At 40.9% G+C, this 26,604-nt stretch overlaps 1 protein-coding gene across 4 annotated transcripts in view; it reads right to left on the bottom strand.

Moving 5' to 3' along the window:
• The window catches only part of CP (ceruloplasmin), a 70,435-nt gene extending 43,831 nt beyond the window's left edge, over positions 1 to 26,604 (bottom strand). For 2 of the 4 annotated variants that reach the window (XM_061636998.1, XM_061636999.1), the window contains exons 1-9: positions 26,377 to 26,603; positions 14,586 to 14,830; positions 12,968 to 13,180; positions 7,271 to 7,444; positions 5,940 to 6,194; positions 4,672 to 4,837; positions 2,604 to 2,743; positions 983 to 1,123; positions 619 to 830 (exon numbers count right to left, since the gene is read on the bottom strand). In XM_061636998.1, coding sequence (XP_061492982.1) covers positions 619 to 830; positions 983 to 1,123; positions 2,604 to 2,743; positions 4,672 to 4,837; positions 5,940 to 6,194; positions 7,271 to 7,444; positions 12,968 to 13,180; positions 14,586 to 14,830; positions 26,377 to 26,531 — 1,701 coding nt within the window. In that variant the 5' untranslated portion in view covers positions 26,532 to 26,603. Of the gene's footprint in view, positions 1 to 618; positions 831 to 982; positions 1,124 to 2,603; positions 2,744 to 4,671; positions 4,838 to 5,939; positions 6,195 to 7,270; positions 7,445 to 12,967; positions 13,181 to 14,585; positions 14,831 to 26,376 lie in introns of all 4 variants that reach the window. The other 2 variants (XM_061637000.1, XM_061636997.1) reach the window with 2 other exon arrangements.

Raw genomic sequence — 26,604 nt, forward strand, 5'->3', positions numbered from 1 at the left:
ATAGAGATCGGGAATACCATGGTCTGAATGATCCCGACTTTGATGTTCAGTGATACATCTTTACATTTGAGGACCTTTTCTAGTTCTCTCATAGCTGCCCTCCCCAGTCCGAGCCTTCTTCTAATTTCTTCTAATTTCTTGACTATTGTCTCCATTTTGGTTAATGAGTATGCCAAGGTATTGATAATTCTTGACAAGTTCAATGTCCTCATTGTCAACTTTAAAGTTATATAAATCTTCTGTTGTCATTATTTTAGTCTTCTTGATTAAACATGCCCATACCTCATTGGATGCCAAGATTTGACAACTTCTCCCTTCTGTTCTGAACAGAGGAAAGGTGCAAAACACTTATCTCTGTGAGTGAGCGCAGTGGTGGCTGATGTAGGTGAGGTTTCCCTCATTGATGGGGCTGATTTGAGTGAGGGAGAGGCATGCCAACACCATTTTGTGGTCCTATCCTTCTTCCCCCTCTTTCAGATGTAAAAGCCATTATGCCATTTCTCTAAGGCAGACATTTTGTAACTGGTGCCCATGACCCTTTCTCAAAATTCCAAATGTGCATACTGGCCGAAAAAGGTTAGCAACCCCTGGAGATTATTTTAATTCTTCTTGCACTACCTGTTTCCCTGATGGAAGCAATGATCCTTCCCTGCACACCAAGAGTGGGCCCACCAGGCCAGCGCTGGTGTCCTTAATTGGATCTGATGCTGAATAATAAATCCAAGTTAGGCAATCTGGATCTTCTGGAGTAGGACCCACACTTTCTGGCACCTCCCACTCATAAGTGAATCTTTCTCCAGGATTCACATGCGAGGATGGGCCGGTAGTTCCTGTATTACATTCATAATTGAGAAAAAATGCCTGTAAGTAGTCAGAAGTCACCAATTCATCACTGGAAACAATTCAAGAAATCTGTTTTACTTCCTCCAATTAATGTAACACAAGATTTACAGCAATCTCTCAACATTAAAAAAAAAATCACCTCCAGAGATGGTGTTGTATAAGGAACCCTCGTTGCCCTTGCTATAGCTCAACCCATGTGGTTGAATGCTGAACGGGTGCTTTGCCCTGTTTAGGAATGTCACCTGGATGGTCTCACCAACTTCTGCTCTGATGACAGGTCCTAGTTAAACAAACCCAACAACAAAGATTTAAACTGTTATATACAACAATTGCTATATAAGCTGGAAATTGTATAGATCAAAAATGCCAAGGATTATTATGTTATTATAGTCTTAGAGGACATTCAGAATTAACAGCCCTCTCTCCCACTCCCACCTCTATTACTCCCCCACCCCCAAAATATATTTTTCTGTAAACAGAGAATTAATACAATGTGAATAACATATCATACATCCATACAAGGATGGAGTAGAAATTCAATTTTATTTGCATTTTAATAAGAAACTACCTAATTCACACTTCTTGAACCAATAGTTTGTTAAAAAAAAATTAAATATCCAAAATGAAACACAGATATCCCTTGAAATTCACACTTCTCCGAATTTTGCAATGCAGTTCTCCAAGCAAACAGTAGTACAAAAATGCATATATTAGGAGGAGATGTGCATAAAAACAGTCTGCCAATTTCTGTCTCTCAACCACAATCTGCTGTACATTCATCTTAGCTACCACCCCTGTAAGCCTTGTCCATTCTGGGGACTACGCATAGCTGGTTAACCCATTTTCAGCCCAAGGGCCATATTCCCTTGTGGAGAACCTTTTGGTGGCTGCATGCCATCAGTGAGTGGGGACAGAGACAAAAGTGGGTAGAGCAATGGATGTGACCCTTACACCTCAAATTTTGTATTTAAAGCGAATCTATCAAATTTGCGCTTTCTGAAACTACAAGAACCGAAACACAGCCATCCTTCAAAATTTGCACTTATCCAAATTTTACAATGCAGTTCTCCGATGAAGCAATGTTTACAAAAATGCATACGTTAGGAAGAAATGTGCACCAAAATGAATATATTAGTGAAATTAATGTACAAAAATGCACTGTATTAGAAGAAATTGCTTGCAACAATGTGTTTAGGCAAAACTGCATACAAAAATGTTGAATAGGAGAAATTTGCACTAAAATGCCGAAAGGTTTTCATGAGGATTTTTTTAAAAAGTTGCACATTGCTGCAGAAATGTGGGGAACAGAATTTAAACTTGGAAAAATGAGAAGCTGAGAGAACCGTAATTGACAGATCTTTCCATGCCTACCTCCAGTATACTTCTCTGCATCTAGACAAGCAAAAGGCCTTTTCACAGCTCAAGGGCACATTCATCTCAGGCAAAAGCACTTGAGTAGGGCCTGGTGCAGGGCTGGCATGCAGATATGGTTTGGGGAGAGTCCCAAGGGCTGGACAGAGAGGCTTGGAGAGCTGCATTTGGCTTCCATGCGTGAGGTTCCCCACCCTTGCATTAAAGGAACATTTTGGTTCTTTTGTGTCAAGTCTCGGACTCCTATCCATAGTCACTTTGGGAAAAATCATTGAGCCAAACTGATAACACCTTTACATCTCAAAAGTACTGAATTTCTTATATGACTCAGCCTAGGAAGTGTAAAATCCCCTCTACTTTTGATTACCAGAGGCTTAAAATTGTCTCACCTAAAAGCCCAAGATGTTCTTCACCAGAGAGCCTTTTCATGCGCTGTAAAAACTCGTCACTGGAATATTCATAAAAAAGAGCTTTTCTGTAGGATCCACCAATCCTTTGTTCACCTTTTTCAAAAAATGTCTTGGAGTCCCTATGCAGCAAAACAAACTATTTTTAAGAGCTGAATTCAGATAACAGCAAGAGAAAGATATTCCACATCTTGCTAAAATCCTATCCTCTCCATCTCATTCCACTCTCTTCTTCTTCTTGGTCTGAATGGTAAAACTTTGAATCAGAAAGTGTTTTGAAAGGTAGATTTCCACTAGGAGGACCCAGATGGTCATACTAGCTGCACAGAATTTATTTATTTATTTTATTATACTTGTATACCGCCCCATAGCCGAAGCTCTCTGGGCGGTTTACAGTAACAGAGCTACACTGAGGGGATTTAAATGTGCCAAAGGCTGCAGCTGTTTCCAAATTGGGAATTTGCTATTGAACAGCCACACTTTGTTCACTCACTTTCTACAGGGTATCTGCATGAAATTCTGAACAAAATATCTCCCTCTTCAGATTCCTTTTTCTTGCTTGTTTACCTCAGAAAATCCAACTTTTTTTAACTCAGTGGAATAGCTGCACAATTTCTCCAAGTGTAGATGGTCTATTGTGCCACTATTCTGGTCAGTTATTTCCTGTATAGGTTGCTCTATTTCCCAGACTGCTTGAGACATTTCATATGGTCTGTCTCTCCTTTCTAGGAATCCATTCTATCACAAACTTTTCCCTTTCGAAATAACATTACCTTGGCAATCATTCCCCCTACAAATTGCAGCAGGGGGAAATAACAATTGGGAGTGCAGTATTATTATTATTATTAGCATTAGTGTTAGCATTTATTGCCTGTCTTTCACCCACAGGTCCTAGGGCAGGTTACTACAACCTTAAAATCAGAGCTTGGAAAAGTTACTTTTTTGAACTACAACTCCCATCAGCCCCAGCCAGCATGGCCACTGGATTGGGCTGATGGGAGCTGTAATTCAAAAAAGTAACTTTTCCCAGCTCTGCTTAAAATACAGCGCTAAAACCAATTAAAAACAACCAGAATGACAAAATAAGGTGGGTCCTAAAAATATATGTCTCAGGTGTCAAAGGCCAGAGTAAAGAGGTGCATCTTCAGCCTTCGGCTAAAGCTGTATAGTGAGGTTGCCAGGCACATCTTGGTAGAGAGGGAGTTCCAAAATGTAGAATGCCCTCTCCCAAGCGCCGCCACCACCCCAAGCTTCTGAGGCGGTTGGAACCAGAACTTGGAAAAGTTACTTTTTTAAACTACAGCTCCCATCATCCCCAGCCAGCATGGCCACTGGGTTGGGCTGATGGGAATTGTAGTTTAAAAAAGTAACTTTTCCAAGCTCTGGTTGGAACTACCAAAAGGGCCCCCTCTGCTGATCTCAACACCCGGGAAGGTCTGTAGGAAAGGAGGAGGTCTTTCAGATATTTGGGACCTAACTCATTTAGAGCTTTAAACACTAGTATGTGCACCTTGAACTGGTCCCAAAAACAAACTGGCAACCCAGGCAGCTGTTTTAAAACAAGAGTTATATGAAATCTAAAAGCAACCCCAGCCAGTAATCTGGCTGCTACATTTGGACCAGTTGAAGTTTCCAAGTTGTCTTCAAGGGTAGACCCATGGAGAGTGAATTGGAAGGGTCTTCTCTTACATTGATGAGCTTCCTCAGGCTTGCTTAGCAGTAGCTAAGCCCAGCTGCATAATGTAGAGGGCCCAGAGCAGGCATAAGCACTGGTGGGCCTTCTGGGGCAGTGGATACCCAGCAGCTGCCCTAGTATGCCAGTTGCTGGCGTCAAACCTGGGCCAGATCTTCTTTTGCAGATCTGACACTGTCCCCACAAACCTTCTGAGCCTATGAACATAGGAAAAGCCCTGCTTGGACTGGACTGCTCCACACCCACTGCTAGACTTACATTCTCTAAGACGGAAAAGCTCTACTGCTGACTGCATCAAAAGCACACATTTTGCATGTAATCATTTGGCCTCTGCTTGATACTAAAGGCAGCACTTACTCATCATGAATTAATGTTTCTCCTGTGAAGTTATTTATTCCAGATGGGGCATAGTTCCACACATGTTCCTCTGCTGCAATGTAATAGTGCCTTACATTTGCACTCTCCTTGGGAGAGGGAATATGACTTTTACAGTTTTTCACCTCAAAAATGGCCTGCATGCCACCTGAAGAAAAGGAAGACAGACAGAATAGTGGGTGAACTTAGGACACTTCAAGTTATGGGCATATATCTGCAAACAGATTGACTTCAAGGAGCCCAGATTCATCTCTCAGCATGAAAAACTATTTTAACCATAAAGAAATGTGAAGCATTTCAAAAGTTATACACATCCACTTGTTTCTGTTGTATGGCATCCTTCCCCAACCTGGTCTCCTCCAAATGTTTTGACTACAACTCCCACCAGCCCCAGTGAGCAGCTGTACTGGCTGGGGCTGATGGGAGCTGTAGTCACCAGGTTGTGGAAGGCTGACATATGATTTCTCAGAACCATATAAAAATATGCAATGTCTTTGACCAGTCCATTTAAACAAATCAGAGAGAGAGGAGGCTCCCTGGAGCAGACTTATAAACATGTAAAAACTAGGAGCAGCTATGTTTTTCCCCATATCTCCCCCTGAAAGTGATGGAGCATCATCAAGTCCCATCACTCTCAGCATGCCACAGCAAGGAGCCATACTCATAAAGCCTTACCTGCTAGCCATTCCAGGCTGTGGGGGCTGGATAACCTGTTTTCAAAAAGTTTAAATGCAAGAAATATCTGTTACAGGAACAGAGACAGCCCTCAGACCACCCTGTAAAAGGTTCAGCAAAACTGGATTCTGAAGTAGACCCATGATCCGTTTGGGGTCACGATCTGCCTGGATCTAATCAGGTGAGTCTGAGCTTGGAATCTGAGTTTGGAATTCCTCCTGTGTCCCTAGACACATCCACACTGGCATGTGAGCGCCAGAGGGTTTGCCTAGAATGAATGTGACTCTTGGGCCAAGAAAAGCTTAGCCACTCCTGATTTAGAAAAACATCTAAAGCTTTCGTCCTTTTGCTTGTCTGCATTGTTAATTCTCTTCCTTAGAGAACCCTATGCTATGAGTGTTAAACATGAAGAGAACATGTCTTTCTGAGTCTAAAAAACATTTGATTCTTTGAGATGTAAAAAATGTTTTTTGTAAACCACTCAGAGGTTTTCTACAATCAAGTGGTATATAAATTTTGTTAAATAATAAATAAATAATAAAAAGAAACCCAGAGAGACCCAGATTTGGTTATACCTTCTATGTGATCATTGACTTGACAGCTAAGTAGCCATTGTCCATCCTTCTTTGGCACCATGACAGCATCCACAAAGGTAGCCGGGAAGAGACTGATTGTGTCAACTCGATGCTTCCTTTCGATCAAGACTTGCCCATGAAAATAAGCTGAATGGATGTCAGCTTCATTACCAATACCAAAAAGATGCCATTTCACATTCTCCTCCGCACACATTGTAGGATTGGGAAGATATCCATACATATATCCATTGATTGCTTTTTTAAAAAGAAAGGTTATTTAAAACAACCATAATGCCCTTTTAATCAGTTAGCCGTATCATTTTACAAATTCTGCAAAAGTAACACAGAATGGAGCCGGCAAAAATTAATTAACCAAAAGCATTTTTAAGAAATCCAGGTCTTCAATAACTGCTTGAAATATTGTGATGGTACCTGATGGACCTCACTTAGCAAGGCATTCCATAGGGTATGTGCCACAACAGTAAAGGCCCTACACCTTGAGGGCACCATCCTCACCTCCTCACATCCACCTGATGGATTTGGAGAACAGCCCCAAGTAGGGAAGAATATATGGGAAAAGGTAGTTCCTAAAGTATCCAAGTCCTAAGCCATTAATGGCTTTAAAGGTTAACACTAGCACCTTGAATTAAGCCCAGAAATTATTGCCATCAATCACAATAAGGTGGAAACAGCAAAAACTCTACATATGAAGTGTTAACATTTCAATGGGCTTTTTTTTTTGCAGAATACACTTTAGATCTGTAACACTGATTCTCTAGATTTTACTTGATTGATGATTATACCCAATATATTGCACCAGACCCTGTTTCAGGGTTGGCATTGTTGTGCACCTGTCAAGGGTCCAGAGGCTCCTAAGGGCCCATTGCCAACCTGACCCTGCTGGTGGGGGCCCATCAGTGGTACTATGCTAAGAGAAGTTTAGTGCCAACCCTGTCTTGCCCTTGTTTTTAGAAACCTCAAACTGGACATTTCAGCAGTTTCCCATCAGCCACTGATTAGGTTCATACCTGCCTAGCTTTAACAGGCATCATTAAAAAAAACCCAATAAAGTCCAAAGTAGTGCATATGCTGAGTAGGGACACATATCTCAGACATTGTGTAGAAATTCGTAGAGCAATATTTAAAAAAAGGTTCACTATGGCAGAAATAAAACTTCCATGTTTAGAGACAGAATATCTCTTGACTGCCAGCTTCTGTGGAGAACTTTCAACATCTTGCCTAAGCTGTGGATTTCTGTGAAACTTACACATGCATATTGCAAAGAAGGTTCTTAAAAGGATGAAACAATTTGTTCTGAAAGGGGATCTTACCATGCATTTTATTGCTCTCTTGAAACTCCTCATTCTCTTTGTCAACTTTGTCAGGTTCAGAGCAGTATTTCTTGATATTCTCATCTAAGTACCAGCTGAAGTTTTCATCCATCACAGAGAACATTAGGATGAATTCTCGGTCAACATTTTTATCTTTTCCATCCTGCAGTGTACCTAAGGGAAAAAAGGTCACATTTTGTAGAATGTACCTGCTGAAATTCTTGTCTCCTAGTTGTTCATTAGTAGAAAAATGTCCATCTTTGGGATGGGTGAGGTGTGTGTGTGATAGGGAGGGCAACCCATTTTCTGCCAGTGTCTGAAAATACAGCTCTTATTTTTTCTCCATATGAATGAACAGCAGTCATTAACTCAGATGGTAGATATTTGAGGTTATTTATTTATTGCAAATATTTTATATTACACCCTTTAATGTGAAATAAAAAACTTCCAAAGTGGTTTTCTATAGCTAAAACAATTAAAATACAACAATGTTAAAAGATCATGGCTAAAACAGCAGCATTTCCTAAATGGAGCGACGGTATTAAACCATAATATTAGAACCCAAGAACATCCAATGAACCTGAGCAGTGGGAGATTCAAGACGTACAAAAGGATGTACTTCTTCACATAGCACATGGTTCAGCTATGGAATTTGCTACACTTACTGATAGCTGGTTTAAGGAGGATTAGGTAAATGCATAGAAGATAAGGTTATTGATGGTTATATATTACCTCCAGTATCAGAGACAGTATGCCTCTGCATACAAATTGCTAAGGAACATGACTGAAAAATGCTATTGTGCTCATGTCCTGCTTGTGATGTCATGAACGTAACCTGGGATCAGAAGGCAGAAACACAGAGGCCAATGCATTGGTATCAGTTTTCAAAAGTGATTGATTAATTCCATTTATTCAAGAGTTCTCAATCATACAACCCATTCACACATGCTCTGCAGGGATATAGCAACCAATAGCGTAGCAGGATAGAGTAGGGTGAGATGGAAGCTCCCAATGGACCTTAGGGGCTCAGATGCTGCAGAGATCTATGCCCCAAAGTAGTCTGTCCCCAATGTTTTATATATATATGTGGTCTGTCACTTGTGCCACATTATCACAGTCTTGATTACAAACATTCTCTGGATTACAAGATTGATGGGTTGGCTGAACACTTTCCTGGGATTGCAAGACCTTTTGCATCGTGTTTCAGACCCTCCAATAAGGGTGCCTCTAGGCAAATGGACACAGCTATCCTGAAATCTGACATTCTTCTTCCAAGAGATGTTGTTTCTCTTTATTTACAGTAGTCCTGTTTATTCAAGATAGCCATCACTAGCAACCATTCCTCTTTGATAAGAGCTCTTTGGGCTCCTGCTGGAAGGAAGGGCGGGATATAAATCAAATAATAAATAAATAAATAAACCATTCCTCTTTGGTAATTTTGCATAGAACAAATTCATTTTTAAAAATGTCTTTCATTTATCTTCATTCATTCAAAATAACAATATTACATGAGTAAGTTCACAAATATTCCAATTCATTTTGCAAAATAATATCTGACTCTCCTTCTTCTGTGCTTCTCTTGAACACTGGCAGGCTCGCTGCCGCCACTGGCAGTCCTTCCCCAGGCTCGCTTCTGGGCTTCTCCTCCTCCCCGCCACTGCCATGTCACCCATTCTGCCCTTCACGCCGCCCATCGTCAAACGGCTGCTGGGCTGGAAGAAAGGCAAGCTGGACAGGCAGGAGGAGAAGTGGTTCGAGAAGGCGGTCAAGAGCCTGGTGAAGGAGCTCAAGAAGACCAGGCAGCTGGACGAGCTGGAGAAGGCCATCACCACCCAGAGCGTCAACACCAAGTGCATCCCCATCCCCATCCCCAGGTAGCTGCCTCCTTTCAGCTTGCATCCGATGACTGAGTTTGGCTTAGAAACGGAAGTCTCAAAAATGGGGTCCAATCCCAACAGTCTGCTGGGACTGGAACAGAGCAAAGTGTGTCTGAGAGAGACTCTAAGCATGGAATATTGTGTGCTGGCAAAGACAGAGAGTGATCCATTTTAAATTCACTTGTTCAAAAATTTTCTTGGACATTTTTTTTCTTAATAATAATAATAATAATAATAATAATAATAAATAAAATTTTATTTATGAGTCGCCTATCTGGCCGAATGAACGGCCACTCTAGGCGACGTACATAACACAGTAAAATACAATATAAAAACCAATGAGGACCACAATCAATAATTAATCTAAATACCATCCTTCCAGTTAATAACAGCATTAAAAAGTAATCTACCCCAGAGATCCTGTAGGCCTGCCTGAACAGCCAGGTCTTCAAGGCCCGGCGGAAACCTATCAGGGAGGGGGCATGGCGAAGATAGAAAGGAAGGGAATTCCAGAGGGTGGGGGCCACAATTGAAAATGCCCTCTCTCTGGTCCGCACCGGCCTAGCTATTTTAACTGGTGGGACCGAGAGAAGGTCTTGTGTCAATTCTCCGCTACAAGTCACTCCTCTCCAGCTGGTAGGTCGGAGCAGTAGATGGAAATTCCTGTATAGCGGTTTTTTTGACTAGCAGCCGATGAAAGGGTTTCGCCTGCTGGGGATGTCACCTTCTTCCTGGCCACCACCAGATTCAATTCATGGTGTGGCAGCTGTCTTTAGGGGCCTGCGCTGCTCTAAATATGATAATACAATCCTCATAGTAGCCTGGCCAGTCGTGGAGATGCCAAAAACAGGGCAATTTCGTGGTTCCAGTTAGATGATTAATATCCACTAGCTGTATCTCTCATATATAGATGTTATTTGATGGGTATCTCTCCTTACAGATGTTCTCAAATATCTGTAGATGGTTATATCTCTTAAAGCCTGAATTTGTAATGGTGAGCCAGTATCAGCTGAAGCAGAGGAAGAGCAGGTTTTCCACAGAATCTCACTAATATAACCCAGCCAAACAATGGCCGCTGTAAAGCAACACAGCTGTCCTGTGTCAGTTCTCTTGTTGGGTAATATTAAATTGGCTTCTTCTTCAACTCAGAGTTGCTGAGTCATAGATGATAAAATACAGGCTTACTGAAAAGTTTCTCACAGATATTTTCTCACAGATATTCACCGGCAGTGTTTACTTCAGAGGACAGAAATGTTTACTTCAGAGGACAGGAATAGTTCAACAGTCAAAAGGTGAATAGCAACCTTATATTGTCTTATTTCTCAAATGCTATACCTGTAGTTGTCATTATGACTAATAATCTTGTCCTATCACTTGAGATACTCCTTGTAATGCTCCTTTTAAGTTGCTTCCAGTTACAATTGCTTTTCAGTTGCAAACACAGCTCTAAGCTGCTTTGGCTTGCGAGCAAGTTGAAACTCAAATCCCCAGCTGCAGTATGATCTTCAAGGCCGCTCGGTAGCGTTCTCACAATTATGTCCAAAACAGAGTGCAATTAAGATAAAATTCCCAACTTACACTCTCCTCAGGTGATGCTCACAAGGTTGATAATTTATAGCAGGAGGGCAGCAAAATAACACACAGCAAAAAACCTCAGAAGCATCAAAAAGTGGTAGATTGTGGAGCCTCCAAACAACACGTCCTCTTCCTTTTCCAAGCTCTGCCACAACCATGTTATTTGTTATTTAGTTTAATTTTTGTAAACTGTATTGCTTTTATTGATGTATTTTTATACTTGTGTTTATTCTTCTTTGTAAGCTGCCTTGAGGGCCTTTGGCCAAAAGGCGGGGTATAAATAATAATAAAAATAATAATATGTTATATGACAGTGGAATTCCCACTGGCATTTGGCTGGTCTCTGTGGGAGCAGAATATTGGACTAGATAAGCCTTTCTGATTCAGCAGGGCTATTCTTAAATTCTTATGTTCTTAGACGTGATGCCATTACTGAAAATGCATTTCCCCAGTTGTCACCCACTCTATATATCTAAAGTTCTCTGAAGGTAATCTCAAGGTTTGGGCAAGTTCATGTAGGACTGATGATCCTATAGATTCTCAGATCCTAAGCTGTACAGAGCTTGAAAGGATTAAACAAAAACTTTTGAACTGCAATCTGAAACAGTTCAGCAGACAATATAAAGCAGACCAGTAGTCAGTTGTTTGAGAACTGGAGGGATGTGTTCCATTTTACTAAGAGAAGTCAACTACTCAGGAGCTGTATTTTTGACCAATTAAATTTTCTGAATAATCTTCAAAGGCAGTCCCACATACAGTGCATTGCAGTGTGCATAACGGTGAGTCAGGCAGTTGCTGTCCAGAAGAGTAATATCTGGCACACCAGCTGGTGAAAAGAAGTTCATGCTATAGATGCCACTTTGGGCATGAGCATCCAAGGCTGGATCCAGAAGGATGCAAGCAGCACACCGGAACATTAGGGGGAATGCAATTCAGGATGCTATTTGGGTGAGAGTTAAACCTACCCCTTGCCCATAATGACCTGAGAGTCTGGGGCAAAGAACAGGCTTAAACGCTTCTCCTGTGTGTCCTAGATTTTAGCCCTTTGATTTGTCTCATAGACATGAATAGGAGCAGCTTTGATTCCAAATGGCTGCTATTTTCACATCTTGAGTTTCATTGTATTGATCATGTCAAAATAGGATACAAAAATGTGACACAGCCCAGAGAACTGCCTTTAATTCTTCATAATCTGTATAGAATGGATAGTGACATTCCCTGTCCAATATTTAAGCATATTTACTCAGAAGCAACTCTCTTTAAGTTCGATGGGATTTGCTTTCTAACAATAGCAGGCAGTGTGGTGAGCTCCCTCCTGACATCAGCCTGAATGGTGCTGGGGTGGGGCAGGGCAGCAGCAAGGTCAGGGGTGCCTAGACACACCAGCAGAACCAATTCAGCACTCTTTGCACATACACAGCACCAACCTCATTACCCCCCAGACCCAGCCCAGCCTTGTCAGCGATGTCAGTATCAGCAGAGCAATTCTGTGGCTTCTCCCCACCTCATTGGCTGCTACTCCTTTCTAATAAGTATGTTTAGCCTAAGTACATTTCATCAGCTGTCTTTAAAAAGGCCGGTTGGCCTTACTATGTGTTACAACTGGACTACCTTCTTTTGGGGGGAATATTGCTTGTTAGGGATCCATATTGGTTGGTAAATGTTTCCTTAATGGAGGCTAATGGGTTGGAAATAGCTGGAGATTTCTATTGATTGTTTTTAATATGGTAACATGGCTTGGAAGATGGCAGATATCCACCCTGCAACTAAAACAAGGGGCTGGTGTAAGTTGTGTGTTTGAAGGACCAAAAAAATCCCCTACAATTCGGGATGGGCAGAGAGAGAGAGAGAGGCAGGAAGAGAGCTGACGGTTGATGGCTAGAAGTATCTAGGGATGCAGGGTGATTCTGTCTGGAGATCTGATGTGAGGTAGTGGATTCTGCTTGGCAGAAGCACACATACCCTTAAGCTCTGCTTATATATTCATATATAAAGCAGATATTATCAAAATGACACAACCTTCGAGTGCTGTCTCCTTCAAAGGAAACCAAAACCTGTGCAGTATTGTCCCTTGGAACTTCTCACCTCTCCAGGAAATGGGGAGCACATAACACATGTGATTCACATGGAAAACGTGATCTGAAGTTTATCTAACAGAATGCATTACGTACAAACAGAGAAAATTTTATGTCTCTCATTTGTTGAGATCAAAATGGCGAGAGCCTTCCATTGCCATATCTTTTACCTTTCTTGCAAGTGATCAAAGGTCCGACAAGCCCAGAAGCAACATCCTTTGGGGCATCTATATGTGAGTGATAAATCCTTGTCACACAATTATTATCACCCTCTGCTGGACCGTGATCTTCAGTTACTTCCCACCTATAAACATACTGGTCTCCTGGGTTCACAGCATCATCTTTCTTTTGCAAACCTGAGGTTCTGTCAGGATAAAGTGCACCTAGGAAATACAACAAATAGTGAAAGCAATATTATATCACCAGTGTATAGATAAATGGGCCTTTAGAATCAAGAAAGGATCCCTCTTCTCTGCAAACATCAGAGGTAATCATTGAGGGGATTGGGAATGGGAAAACAGAATCAATCTGCAAACAACTAAACCTTATTCAGGCCTTCAGAGTATGCAAGCTGTAAGGACATTTGGGTTGGGGGTGGGGGACAGAATCACAGCAGCAGTCTTCCCTCCTGACCAAGATGCAGACATTTGAAGTAGGAAGGATTAATCTGACAATTCAGATTTCTCTCAGTTTCTCATTTTTCCAATCTTAAGTTGTTTGCCCCATTTCTACATCAGTTTGCAATTAAAAAAAACCTCTGCATAAAACTCCATATACACTTTCACATGAATTTCTCCTAATGTATAATTTTGAATGCAACTTTGCCTAACATATGCATTTTTGCAAATAAATATGCATTTTTGTACACTTCCCTAATATAGTGCATTTTGGTACAGTTCAATAATATATGCGTATAGCACTTTCCCCTAATGTATGCATTTTTGTACACATTTCTTGGTTGGTGAACACATTGCAAAATGCAGAGAAGTGTGAATGTTTAAGGATGCATGCGTCTCAGTTCACATACTGGCTTGAGTGGTGCAAGCTGGTTCATTTTGTATTAAAATATGAACAAAATGAATTTCTCCCCAATCCCTAATTCAAGGTGTGAACCCTGAAAAAAGCAAGGTTCCTGATTTCAGGGAAAGGACCCTACACACATATAGCTGTATGTGGGGGGAGGTCTATTAAGATCTTAAAATCAACACAAAAGATCTGGGCTCCAGCTTGTCCTACTCAGGTCCTATTCTCAGTCCTACTCTCCCTCCTACATTCAGTTGAACATCTGAAAAGACAACTGTACTTGAACTTGATAGATTAGTCCAGTTGATTTAAGCCATCTGCTGACTACCCTGACTGTTGCCATGTCTGTACCATACATTTAGAGCACTGTTACACCACTTTAATAGTTGTTGCTTCTCCCAAAGAGCTGTAGTTTAAGGGGGCTAAAACCTCTATACCCATCTACAATTATCAGAGTGATTTAATAATCAAACACTCTTCCCAGGAAATTCTGAAAATTGTAGCTCTGTGAGGGGAATAAGGGTCCCCTAACAGCTCTCAACACTCTTAACAAACTATAGGTCCCAAGATTCTTTGGGGAAAGCCATGACTGTTACAGTTGTATAATAATGCTTTAAATATATAGTGTGGATGTAGCTTGTATCTAAGGGATTCCTCACAGGACTGAGATGATGTCTACACATCACTGATGCAATTCAGTTGCAAAACAGAAATTTATGAAATCAGAATTCCTGAAGTCTTGTTTGTACACAAGGCCAATCCTACCTTCATTTTCTTTTGAATATTTGACACCATGGGGATGGAGTGTGTACGGTCTTGTAGCAAAATTTTTTAAGTGGATAGTGATGGAGTCTCCAACTTCTGCTTTGAGAATGGGGCCTAGGAAGCCCAACCAAGAAGGTTTTTCAACAACAGTGCTGTATGAGTTATCCGTGAACTGTGTGTACACAGCTTTTTTATATGTGCTTCCTATCCGGTTTGGGCCTTGTTGGAGAAAGACAGCAGCTTGCCTAAAGGAGCAACACACAAGCAATCATGTCAGCATAATTCCTTTTTTAAAATACATTTGTTTACAATCATTACCCCCATGCATATCCACCACACAAGCAAACATTATAGGTCTCGAATTAACAATTGTTATCATTCCTTCCATTTCCAGGGGTCAGTGTCATTTCTTATGTAGCCAAGAGAGCATAATCCATGCACAACAGGAAGGTATCAGCCAGCTTGGGTTAAACCCCAAGGTTTACAGAAGTCCAAGATGATGAATAGATAAATAAATAAATAATATCAATAAATAATGGAATGGTACTAAATTAAGAAGAAAAATACATATTAGGGTTGCCAGGCTCAGGGCCTGAGAATGCTTCTGTATCTTTAAGAGAAGAGAAAAATCAGCCAAGTGCAGGTTTTCTTGCAACCCTGTAATGGGAAAAACCACAAGGTAAAATTCTCCCTTCCCCCTGCACAACTTTTAAAGATACAGAAGACCTCTTGGTTGCCAGCCTCCAAGAGGTCTTCTGTATCTTTAAAAGTTGTGCAGGGGGAAGGGAGAATTTCACCTTGTGGTTTTTCCCATTACAGGGTTGCAAGAAAACCTGCACTTGGCTGATTTTTCTCTTCTTTTAAAGATACAGAAACATTCTCAGGCCCTGAGCCTGGCAACCCTAATACATATAAAATGCAGCATAATTAAAATCAAAATCAAACACATCCAAAAACGCAGCTACAAAAGAATCAATAAATAATCTCTTGATGTGTTCAGAGGCCTAAGAAAACATAAATGCAAAAGAATGATCGAAATGAAGACACACTTGCAAGAAGCTGTAGCACACAACCAGTGGTAGCATATAACCAAAACTCACAACTAGGAAAATGTCTGTTAAAGATACAGTGACCCTTTTCTTATAATGACCTACAGGATTCAAAACTCTCTCCGTACAGGGCAGCCAGAATTTTTAGTCACTCCTCAGATTGTCATGCTATTGCTAGGATTGCCAGGTTGCAACCCCAAGATCCCCCTATAGTTTTAAAATCACCATTGATCCAGGAAATGAGGCAGCAGCCCCTTTTCCAGCTTGTTTCTTGCCCTACCCCAGGTTGCCAAGTCTCAGAGTTTTAGCCTTGTTCTTTGGGTCTCAGTGCAGAGGACTAGCATTTTAAGATGAGGGACAGGATGTTTTCCTAGGCCCAGCTCTATGGTTTTTCCTATGGGTGTGTCCAGATGGGTGTTATCTCACAAATGGGTTATTCAGATCCGATGCATCTCCGGGCACAACTGGCACATGATGGCACATGCACTCCCATTTTTACCCAGTCACAATATTCACTGCTCTTCTTTTGCTTGCCATCACACACCAGTGAATGGGTGGAGTTTGACAGAAACTGTCTGAACTATCAGAGAAGTTTTTTGGGGAGGAAACAGCAAAAGGCAGCAAACGAACATGGAGATGTTTGCTTCTTCTGGTTGCCCCCCCCCCGCAAAAAAAACCTGCTGCAGTAGTTCAGTGCAGCAGGGCATCATCCTACTGAAAGAGACTCTTGGGGAACTTAGAAAAAACTGTGAGAAAAGGCTATTAAGACCGATTTATTTATTTATTTATTTATTTATTTGATTTATATTCCGCCCTTCCTCCCAGCAGGAGCCAGGGCGGCGAACAAAAGCTAAAAACGTTTTAAAACATCATAAAAACAGACTTTAAAATACATTAAAACAAAACAACTTTAAAAACATTATTTTAAAAAAAGCTTTAAAAACATCTTAAATAAAAAGGGTTAAAAACATATTGTTTGGGGGGGAAAGGTTTTTTTAAAAAACCTCGCTATTTGCCTCACTATCTGCTATGACTGAAACTTATGTAATTAATTACATAATTAATTTCAATGCATTTTAATGGATGAAAATGTCATTATTTATGTAATGTATGTGGGCTGAAACAACAATAGCAAATGCCACTCATATTTGCCTGTGTGATTTCTGTTCCCAACCTCGGACAGACATTCACATGCCGGGAATTTCCATTCCCATTTCTGATGGAAATCTCTGGTATCCCTATTCCCCTCCCCAGTGTCTGCAACACGGCTGGATCCCTGGTTGCTTCAAGCTGAACTTGAATGTCAGTTGGAAAAGACTGGAAGCAAAGAATTATTTTAATTTTCAAAAAGATTATCACTCACATTACTACACACACATACACCCAGACACAGACACACATATCACTAAGCAACCCCAAATATTTATTTTTTATTATTACAGATCTTGCACAATTCTTCTCTGGAAGTAGGGGTGTGGCAACAGAAACTTCACCACACCTGTGACAAACCATCACCACTGAAACATCACTACGCATGTGACAAACCATCACCACTGAAACATCACTGCACATGTGACAAACTGCCCAGCAAAGCTTCCACACCAGCAATGACTGCCAATGTATAACAGGTTATTTTTGCGTATTGGATTTTCCTCAGTAAGGGAAAACAACATTAAACAAAGAAAAAGTATGAGCTGGAATTCTGATGATGATGACATCCTGTGGACCCTGTCAAAATACCTCTATGCATGAGCAGCACTGAGTCCATAATAAACTGATGTATGGAAGCACCCTATGTCAAAAGATAATGAATAAGCTAAGCATGGAGCTGGGGTCAGGGGTTGCATTATCGCCAAGCACCTATTGAGGCCCATGCCCTAGCAGGGAGACAACTGCTCACTCCTGGGGCCTCCTGCCCCTGTTGCTGCTTGTACTTGCTGTTGCTGCCTTTTCACCTGTCCTCTCAGAGCTTGCAAGCAGGTGAAAAGATGATCCTATAATTCACTTGCCTTGTGCTCTCTTTCTCATTGGTTGTGCAGATTGGGCCCGTAGGGGGAGGGAATGTACATGGGCAGGACTGAAAGCAACAAGGACGAGGTAGGCCTACCCTACTTTTGGGAGGGAGGGGTAAAAATTAGGTGCTGATACCCGTATCTTGATAAAAGTACTGTGGGAGCCAACACAAAATGGCTGCCATAGACATCAAAAAAGAGATGATGGTACTTCATACAGGTGAGTGCTGTCACACACACAAAAAGCACTGGGTCCATTCAGTTGGGTGTGCGTGTGCACTGACATTTTTGCAGTTGACCCCACCCTCTTCTTCACCAGGCTCCATCCTCTGAGCCACCATACACTGCCATATTCTTACCCTGTGGCCTGCTAAATGAAACTCCCCCCCTAGGATGGAAGAATCCGTCAATTTCAGTTCTCTCTGTTTCTCATTTTTCCAATCTTAAATTCAGTTTTCCAGGTTTCTGCAGCAACTTGCAATTTTTAAAAAAATCCTCATGAAATTTCTTCAGCATTTTAGTGTGAATTTCTCATATCTTTATCTAGAGTTTTGTCTAATGTATACATTTTTGCAAGCAATTTCTCCTAATATGCATTTTATGTTATTTTCATTAACACATTGTTATATACATTTCCCAATAATATATGCATTTTTGTTTTGTAACACTGGTTAGAGAGAGGCACCACAAAATCCAAATAAGTGCAGATTTGGAAAGATGGCTGTGTTTTGGTTCTTTAAATTTGGTTTAAATCTTTGGTTGCTTTAAATGCAAACTGAATCAAATTTCTCTCCCATCCCTACTCCTACCCCTACCAGAACCAATAACTTGGGCCTCTGCTGTATCAGGCTCTAGCCCATTATCTTCCAGGTCTCATCCCAGCTCCATTCTCGTTGCAGGGTCTGGCAATGCTACATGGAAAGTCCCAGTCAGATCACTGAACTGCTCTCAAGCTCTGATTGATTTGGAGGAGACCAATGTTTTTGCAAAGGGTCAGTAATATAAGCCTGTTTTCAGGAAGCTCTGTGAGCCACAAATTAAATCGAAGGTGCATGTTATGACTCTTTTTGGACTCTCCCAACAATTCATATTTAATTGTAACATTTCCTTCTCCTCCTCTGCAAAGATAATAGCTTTCACAAAAACACTGCCTCATAGCTAAGATTCTTGAGGGCTCAAGGGTTTAAGTAGAGGTTAAACGTGAAACAAGCAAAGAAAACAAGACTGATGTGTTTAAGATGCCTAGGTTGACTAAAGGGAGGGCCCGATGGCAGGATCCTCTTTGTTCGCTTTGAATGTAAAATAGCCATTGTCACTGTGTTAACACCACGTGGTTTTGTGCTGTTATCCTTTCTGCATTCCACCTGAGGGGAGCCTTGAGGTAGGATTAACAGATTTTTCTCTTTGTCAGTCTTCTGCTGCCTATTACAACACTTCTCCGACAGCGACCGTTGCCTCTCCATTTCAACATCTTTCCAAAACTCAGAACCTGTGACCTCGACCTCACTTCTGGTAAAACTGCTGCTAATTCCTCAGGATAGCTGCTGTATGTTGGTTCAGTGATTGCTCACACAACCAGACTGGGGGAGGGGGAGGGGAGAGGAATCCAGGCAATATGCAGACAGGCATGATTTATGAGGTCTGCACTTATCCCATCATTGTTGATACAAAACCCTCCTCCATCCTTCCATGTGGAAAGAAGAGAGATTGGGGTGGGGGCAACTTAAGTAATGACATAAAAAAAGAAGAAATGCATCATCAAAAAGATGGCAAAAGATGTAATTTGCATAAATTTTGCATTTGTTAATTTATCTGCATATGTGCAAATGTAGGAAAAATTATCTGTAATTAAAAGAGAAGCACATCTCACCCTAGTTGGGAAGACTGTGACCAGGTGACCTGGCTGCCTATCCAATTTGCTATCCAGGTCAAGGTCCCTGTCCTCTCTTCTTAGAATTCTTCATCTGTAAACCAGACTTTGGCCAGGCATCCCTTCTGAAGACTGCCCTCTGTAAAGCAGGACACATGGCCACCCTAAGAAAGATGTATCTTAAGGGCTAGCACTCTTTTCCTTTAGAGAAGGAGAGATTAAACCCATGGCTGTTCCTGTATTTTTCTATTATAGCTCCGGCTTTCTGATAAGGAAAGGAGAAACCAGTGGCTGTCCCTGCATGTGATGATGATGGTGATTTCTTACCTGACTTTCATTATGAGGTTCTCTCCTGGTCTGCAACTACCACCCCTGATATTCTGAAGGCCTTCTCTGCTGATCTTAACACCAGATAGAGAGTCTGTATGAAACAGCTGAGGGCTGTATCTAGGGTTGCCAGGTCTCTGGTTTTTGCCTGGTGAGTCCCGATTTTTTGGGTCCTCTCCAAGTCTCCGGTTGAGTCACCCCAATTTCCGGACTCTCAGCTTTCATTTTTTTTAAAAAGTTCCTAGGTGGTCTGGTTCAAGAGATATACATCAAAACGTCAGCCACCCAACCCCCACAACTTCTGTTAAATGAGGTGGTAGCTGGCTGCTCTAACGCTGCCCTTTCAGGTTTGTAGCCAATATGTGAAATCAGGATTATGAATGACAAAGGATTTGTTAACCTTCAGGCAATAGCTAGAACCTATTGCAAGACCAGAAAACTGTTGTTTTTTCCTGCTTGTCTGAAAATCTCATAAACTAATTGTATAGCTTTCATCAATAGCAAAAGTCTCTTTTTCTCTTGTGTGCAGGAGAACTAAATGCCATTACAATGTGTTATGCTTTTCTAATTATGAGGAATCAAGCAAGTTTAAATGTTCCTGGGTTGTTGATTTGTCTAATTCATAGCCGGTTTTGAAAACCTTGCTTTTCTAGGAGCAAAGCTGCAATGCTAATACCACATACTGGGAGTAAACCCTTTTGAATTCAATAGGACTTACTTTTGAGTAGACATGGTTAGGATTCTGCTGTAAATTAATGGGACTTTTGAGTGAACATAGCAAAGGATTGTGTTTGTGTTCCTCCAATCCTATTTTTAAAGCAATTAGGCAGGCCTTTCTTAGGTGCCACTGCTTTTATTATGTAGGAAATTAACACTGATTTTTTAAAAATGTTCTGCAATGACCAACTGGTTTTGACAACAAACTATTATATGGGGTATATGCATTTTACATCTCCAGTGTGTGTATAGAGTCTTTCCAACCTCCCTGTGAGGTAGGGTTGCCTACTGGAAACCAAGGCAGCTCACAACAAGAAATAAATCCCTTTAAAATTAAATAACCATAAAAACATATATTAAAAAGTTGCAAAACAGTTTAAAGTGGCATGATTCTGAATTTTGGGTTGGATGAGTGAAGTTTCTTATCACTTGAGGTTGCAGTTCTGTGCACTCTTCCCTGTTTGAGTAAGCCCCATTGAATAAATTGGGACTTACTTCTGAGTAAACATGCATAGGATTACACTATAAATATATTTACAGGTTGTGTAAATAATAAACATTTTTGACATTCATGCTTATATAAATATTTCTTCGTACTATGTCTCAATAAGTATCTGATTTCACACTATGGTTGTACATTATTATTTCCTCTATATTTTAAGTGTGTTCTTCTTCCTTGGGGTGGTGATGTTTCCCCTCTGTTGTTTTCATCTTGAGTGGCAGATTAGGCTGAGAGATGGTGAGTAGCCCATGGTCACCCAGTAAACCTTGTAGCTATTTCCAGTTTAAAAAAATAATTAAAACAATTTACATGCGGGCAAAGTTTATGAAATAGATCCACACAATACATTTAAAGCACATCAATTTGCATTTAAAGTGCATGACTTCCCCCAAAGAATCCTGGGAAGTGTAGGTTCCCCCTCACAGTTATAGTTCCCACCACCCTTAACAAATTACAGTTTCCATGATTCTATGATGGGATGCATATGCTTCAAATGTGTGTTGAATGTGCTTTAAATGAATGGTGTGGATCTGCCATAAGTATGATGTGCATTCATTAGTGAATTGAAAAGAACAATTTTAAAATATACTTTTTTAAACAGGGGAAAGACTGTAACTCAGTGGTAGGGCACATGCTTTGCATGCAAAGGTCCAAAATTCAATCTCTGGAAGAGACTATTGCCTGGAATCTGGAGAGCCAATGCTAGTCCATGTAATCAGTATTGAGCTAGATGGTTCTAAATGGCCTGAGTCACCATAAGGTAGATTCCTTTGTTCCTAAAAGTGGGAAGAGGCCTAAGACCCACAGTGACTCCAAAATGTATTTATGTATTTTATTTACAACATTTATATACCATGTTATTGTAAAAAAACTCAAAGTGGTTTACAGAAGGAAATAAAACAAAATTATTGGCAAAAACAGTTAGACAGGTATTTAAAAGATTCAAAATAATAAAACCAAAAATGAGTTAAAAACATATTTAAAACATCATGGCTTCTTCATGCCTGGGTAGGCTTGCCTAAAAAAAATGTTTTTAGCAAGTGTGAAAAGAGTACGATGAAGGTATCTGCCCAATGTCAGTAGGCATGGAGTTCCAAAGCATAGGTGCTGCCACACTAAAGGACTGTTTTCTTATAAGAGCAGAACAAGTACAGTAGGGCCCCACTTCTTGGTGCCCCACTTTTTGGCATTCCGTTAATACGGCACCAGCAGGGCGATCAGCTAGAGGGGGGGCTGGAGGTCTCCATGCTACAGCTGATCTCGCCAGAGGAGGGGAAGATCAGCTGTAGAGCGCTACAGCTGATCTCCTCCTCTTCTGGCGCGATCAGACTCCCATGCTGGAGCTGATTGCGCCGGAGGAGGGGAAGATCAGCTGTAGCACACTACAGCTGATCTTCTCCTCCTCAGGGTGATCAGACTCCTGCACACCAGTTGATCGTGCCGGAGGAGGGGAAGATCAGTTGTAGCACGCTACAGCTGATCTCCTCTTCTGGCGCAATCAGACTCCCGCACTGGAGCTGATCGCTCTGGAGGAGGAGAAGATCAGCTGTAGCACGATCAGCGGGTTAGGTTCCAGACCCCTGTGCTACAGCTGATCCGCTTTTCGGTGGTTTTTGCTTTTCAGCAGGGGTCTGCAACCTAACCTGCCATATGTATGGGGCCCTATTATACTATGTGGCACCTGTAACATAGAAAGCACACCTTAAACTTGGCCTGGTAGGAAATTGGCAACCAGTGCAGATTTCAGAGCAGAGGTATTATTTTATTTATTTATTTATTTATTTGATTTATATCCTGTCTTCCTCCCAGCAGGAGCCAGGGCGGCAAACAAAAGCACTAAAAACACTTTAAAACATCATAAAAACAGACTTTAAGATACATTAAAACAAAACACATTTAAAAACATTTTATAAAAAAGATTTGAAGACATCTTAGAAAAGAAAAAAAGGTTAAGAACATACTGTTTTTTTTAAAAAAAGTTTAAAACATTAAAAAGCAATTCCAACGTAGACACAGTCTAGAATAAGGTCTCAACTTAAAAGGCTTGTTGAAAGAGGAAGGTCTTCAATAGGCGCTGAAAAGATAACAGCGATGGCACCTGTCTAATATTTAAGGGTAGGTGCTGATAGGGTTTCACTTATGTCAGCAATTGTGCCACAGCATTCTACACTAACTGCAACCCTGGGTCAGGTGTGCTGCATGGGGATTTCTGTGACCTTGGCTGACTGGCTGCCAAGATTTTTTTAGATTTGGGTTTTGGTTAGGAATCCTGACTAGTTGTACGATGCTGAGTTTTCTGCCTTACTCATAGGAATCTTGTTGTGGTTGGTATGGTATTGCATTTAGGAAAACATCATTGTCTTTTCTTTTTCTTTCTTATTTTTATTTATATTTCATTTGCCTTTAACCTCACTCCCTTACATCCACAGAAGTAACAGTCGTGGTTCCATGTGCTTAACCCGCTTAAACACACTGATGATGCACCTTGTTGGTTGCATGACAGTTTGTTTCTTGCCCAATAGTAGTACAACAGAATTCACATAATGGGAAGTGTGGCTGTTGTTCCCAAAATGCTGTTGTTCCCGAACTACTGCCTGTGAAGATAGACCAAACCATATGTGTTTTCTCTCTGTCAGTTATTACTCACTGGAATTGGGTTGGCTGTCAAAGTGAGTTCATAGCAGCCCACAGCGTAGGCAGAAAAGGATACAGAATGTTCTTAACTCATACTCATTTCTCAAACCTCTTTCTGAAGTGAAGCATCAAGTCTGTAAAGAAGTTTGGAGCAGCCATGTTAAAAGGTAGGGGCAGGGCATTCCAGACAGAGGGTTGCCAACTCTACTTGGATATGGTTATTTTTGCAGAGGATCCCTAGTCAAGCTTTACCAACAGCACAATCCGAACCATATCTACACAGAAGTAAGTCCTATTGAGTTCTATTGGGGCTTAGTTCCTTAGTAAGTGTGTTCAGAATTGCAGCTTTCAGGGGCATCCATCATTACTCTTGAGTGTTCCCATCTAACATCTCCACAACACTAGGCTCCTTTCTTCTTACAATGGCCTTCTGGTGATTGGCCTGGCCTGAGGGCACTTAAACCCTTCTTGCCAGAAGCAAGTAGGCTAAATTAAATGTTCCCTACCCAGGCTCCTTAGGCAGGTGAGAAGGAATGATTCCATCACTTCAGCTGTACCTGGGAACACCATCTTTTTAGCTAAGATTTCCAATCCAATGTTTGTTTGAATTTTATGCTTCAAGCAACTGTGGTTGATGCTTAATATATCATGCTTAATGACATCACTAGGGCCCACCACATGACATCACTAGGGCCCACCCCTGAAATCTCAGGGTTTGGGATCCTTTTGACCTGGCAAACCTAGCTGTAACTAAGGCTGGGCAAGAAATTCAATTCACTTCAAGCCAAATCTATCACATTCATACTGTTGCGCGGCTCCCCAATCCCCAAGCGGTGAGATTTCAGGGGTCCCTGCGCTCATCCAGGGTTTGGTTTCCTTTGGGAAGAAGGTCAGCGGAGACTATGGTGTCTTTATGAAATATGGTTTATTTATTTACACACATTCCAACCTGAGCTTAAGATGGAGTGGGGTTCAAGGCATCAGCAGTCCAATATCCAGCTTTTCCATCAGTTTTACAGGAGGCACCCCAAATGCCATGGTGCAGAGAGCCAGTTTCTCTGCCTGCCTCCAGTTACCAACCTTTCTCTAGACACACCTAAAAAACACAAAACCTCTCCTATGCTCCAGGAGGGGGGGAGGCTCTCCTGAAGAGTTTCAATGATGAAAGGATCTTCCTGGCCCATTCAGCAGTTGCTGGGCAACTGATAGACCCATTATCCTACCTGGCCATTCTATTTGTTTAACAAAAGACTCATCAGACCGGCAGAGCCCCCTCATTCCAAGGCAAAGAATTCCAAATAAGAGGCTGGAAGGGGACCCACAGGAATCATCCATTCCAACCCCCATACTCATAACAATACTTTTTAAAACAATATGAGAACCGAAACACAGCCACCCTTTGAAATTCACATTTGTTCGAATTTTGCAATGCAGTTTGTCAACCAAACAATATTTACAAAAATGCATATATTAGGGGAAAGTGTGCATGAAATGTATATATGAGCAAAAACAACATACAAAAATGCATTATACTACTAGAAATTGCTTGCAAAAATGTGTACATTAGTCAAAATTGCCTATGAAAATGTGTTTATTAGGACAACATCACACTAAAATGCTGGAGAATTTTCATGAGGATTTTTTAAAAATCACAAATTGCTACAGAAATGTGAACTGAAGACTGGAAAAATGAGAAATTGAGAGAACCAAAACTGACAGATCTTTCCATCCCAGCTGTAAGTAACTACAGGAGGAAGGTGGAGATGTGCCCTATATTCAGGACATTTCAGGCCCTGTATTGAATGTTCAACTTTCATTTAAAAAAAAGGTCTCAAGCTTTTTGTGGAGATAATCTCACTCACCAATGAGATCACTAAGAAGCATTATATATAGTACAAGCTGCTAGCCTATACTAACTCACTTGTGAGTAAGACCCACTGAACTCAATTGAGCTTACTTTTGACATGCATAGGATAGCATTGTAAATATAATGCTAAACAAATTAGGCTAACTGTATTTATGTTCTTGATGTTCTTCAATAATTCCTTAGACCAGCTCACTGTAACATTTTTGACCTGAACTGGCTTCAGGTGTTAATCAAGAGTGCCTGCAGACTGTCAGTATTTTGTGGGGGAGATTCAGATACATACAGGAACTTTAGGTTTGCATAGTTAAATTGTTCATTGTTGTATAGCCACCCTGCAAATAAATCAGAACAAATGCTCAGTAAAGACCAGACATGGTCTGACCTCCAAGTAAATCCGGATGAATGCTCAATAAAAAGGTTTTCTGGAGGAGCCTGTAGGCAGCATGAACCAATAATCAACTTTTTCTTATATAAAATTAGTCTAAGTAGCCAACATACTACTTCAATGAAAGCAAATATGTACAATAATGTGACAAGAAAAGAACAGAAGCCAAGTTACAGTCAAGTATGTCTTGAACACCTAAAATTTACATAAGATGGAGCCAACAGAAGCAAAGGTGGACGGTTTCCTGTATCTTTATGAGCGGTATACAATATACAGTTTTGTTATTTTAGTCTTATTCTCCTTTGCACTGGGACATACTAGAATGTGTATTTATTGAATACACACTGAAATCAATAGAGAAAAATATTCTATCCTAAAAGGTGCGAACTTATTTTCAATACAGTTAGTACAAAGTAAGTATGACTTACTCATCTTCTGAAAAGGGCTTCCCAGATATGATGTTCTTTGTCCCAGGGGCATAATTCCAATCAGTTTCTGTAATCCCAATGTAGTATGCTCTGTCTACTGCCCAGACTCGTAAGAAGTAACAAGACAGCAAGTGACTTATTACAAACAGCTCCATTTTCTACTCCTTACTTGTGCTGGTGTAATACAAGAACTTGTTCCCTTTATAAGATCAGGGTTTTTCCACCCTC

Source organism: Rhineura floridana, chromosome 7 (genome assembly GCF_030035675.1).
Source record: "Rhineura floridana isolate rRhiFlo1 chromosome 7, rRhiFlo1.hap2, whole genome shotgun sequence".
NCBI lineage: Eukaryota > Metazoa > Chordata > Lepidosauria > Squamata > Rhineuridae > Rhineura > Rhineura floridana.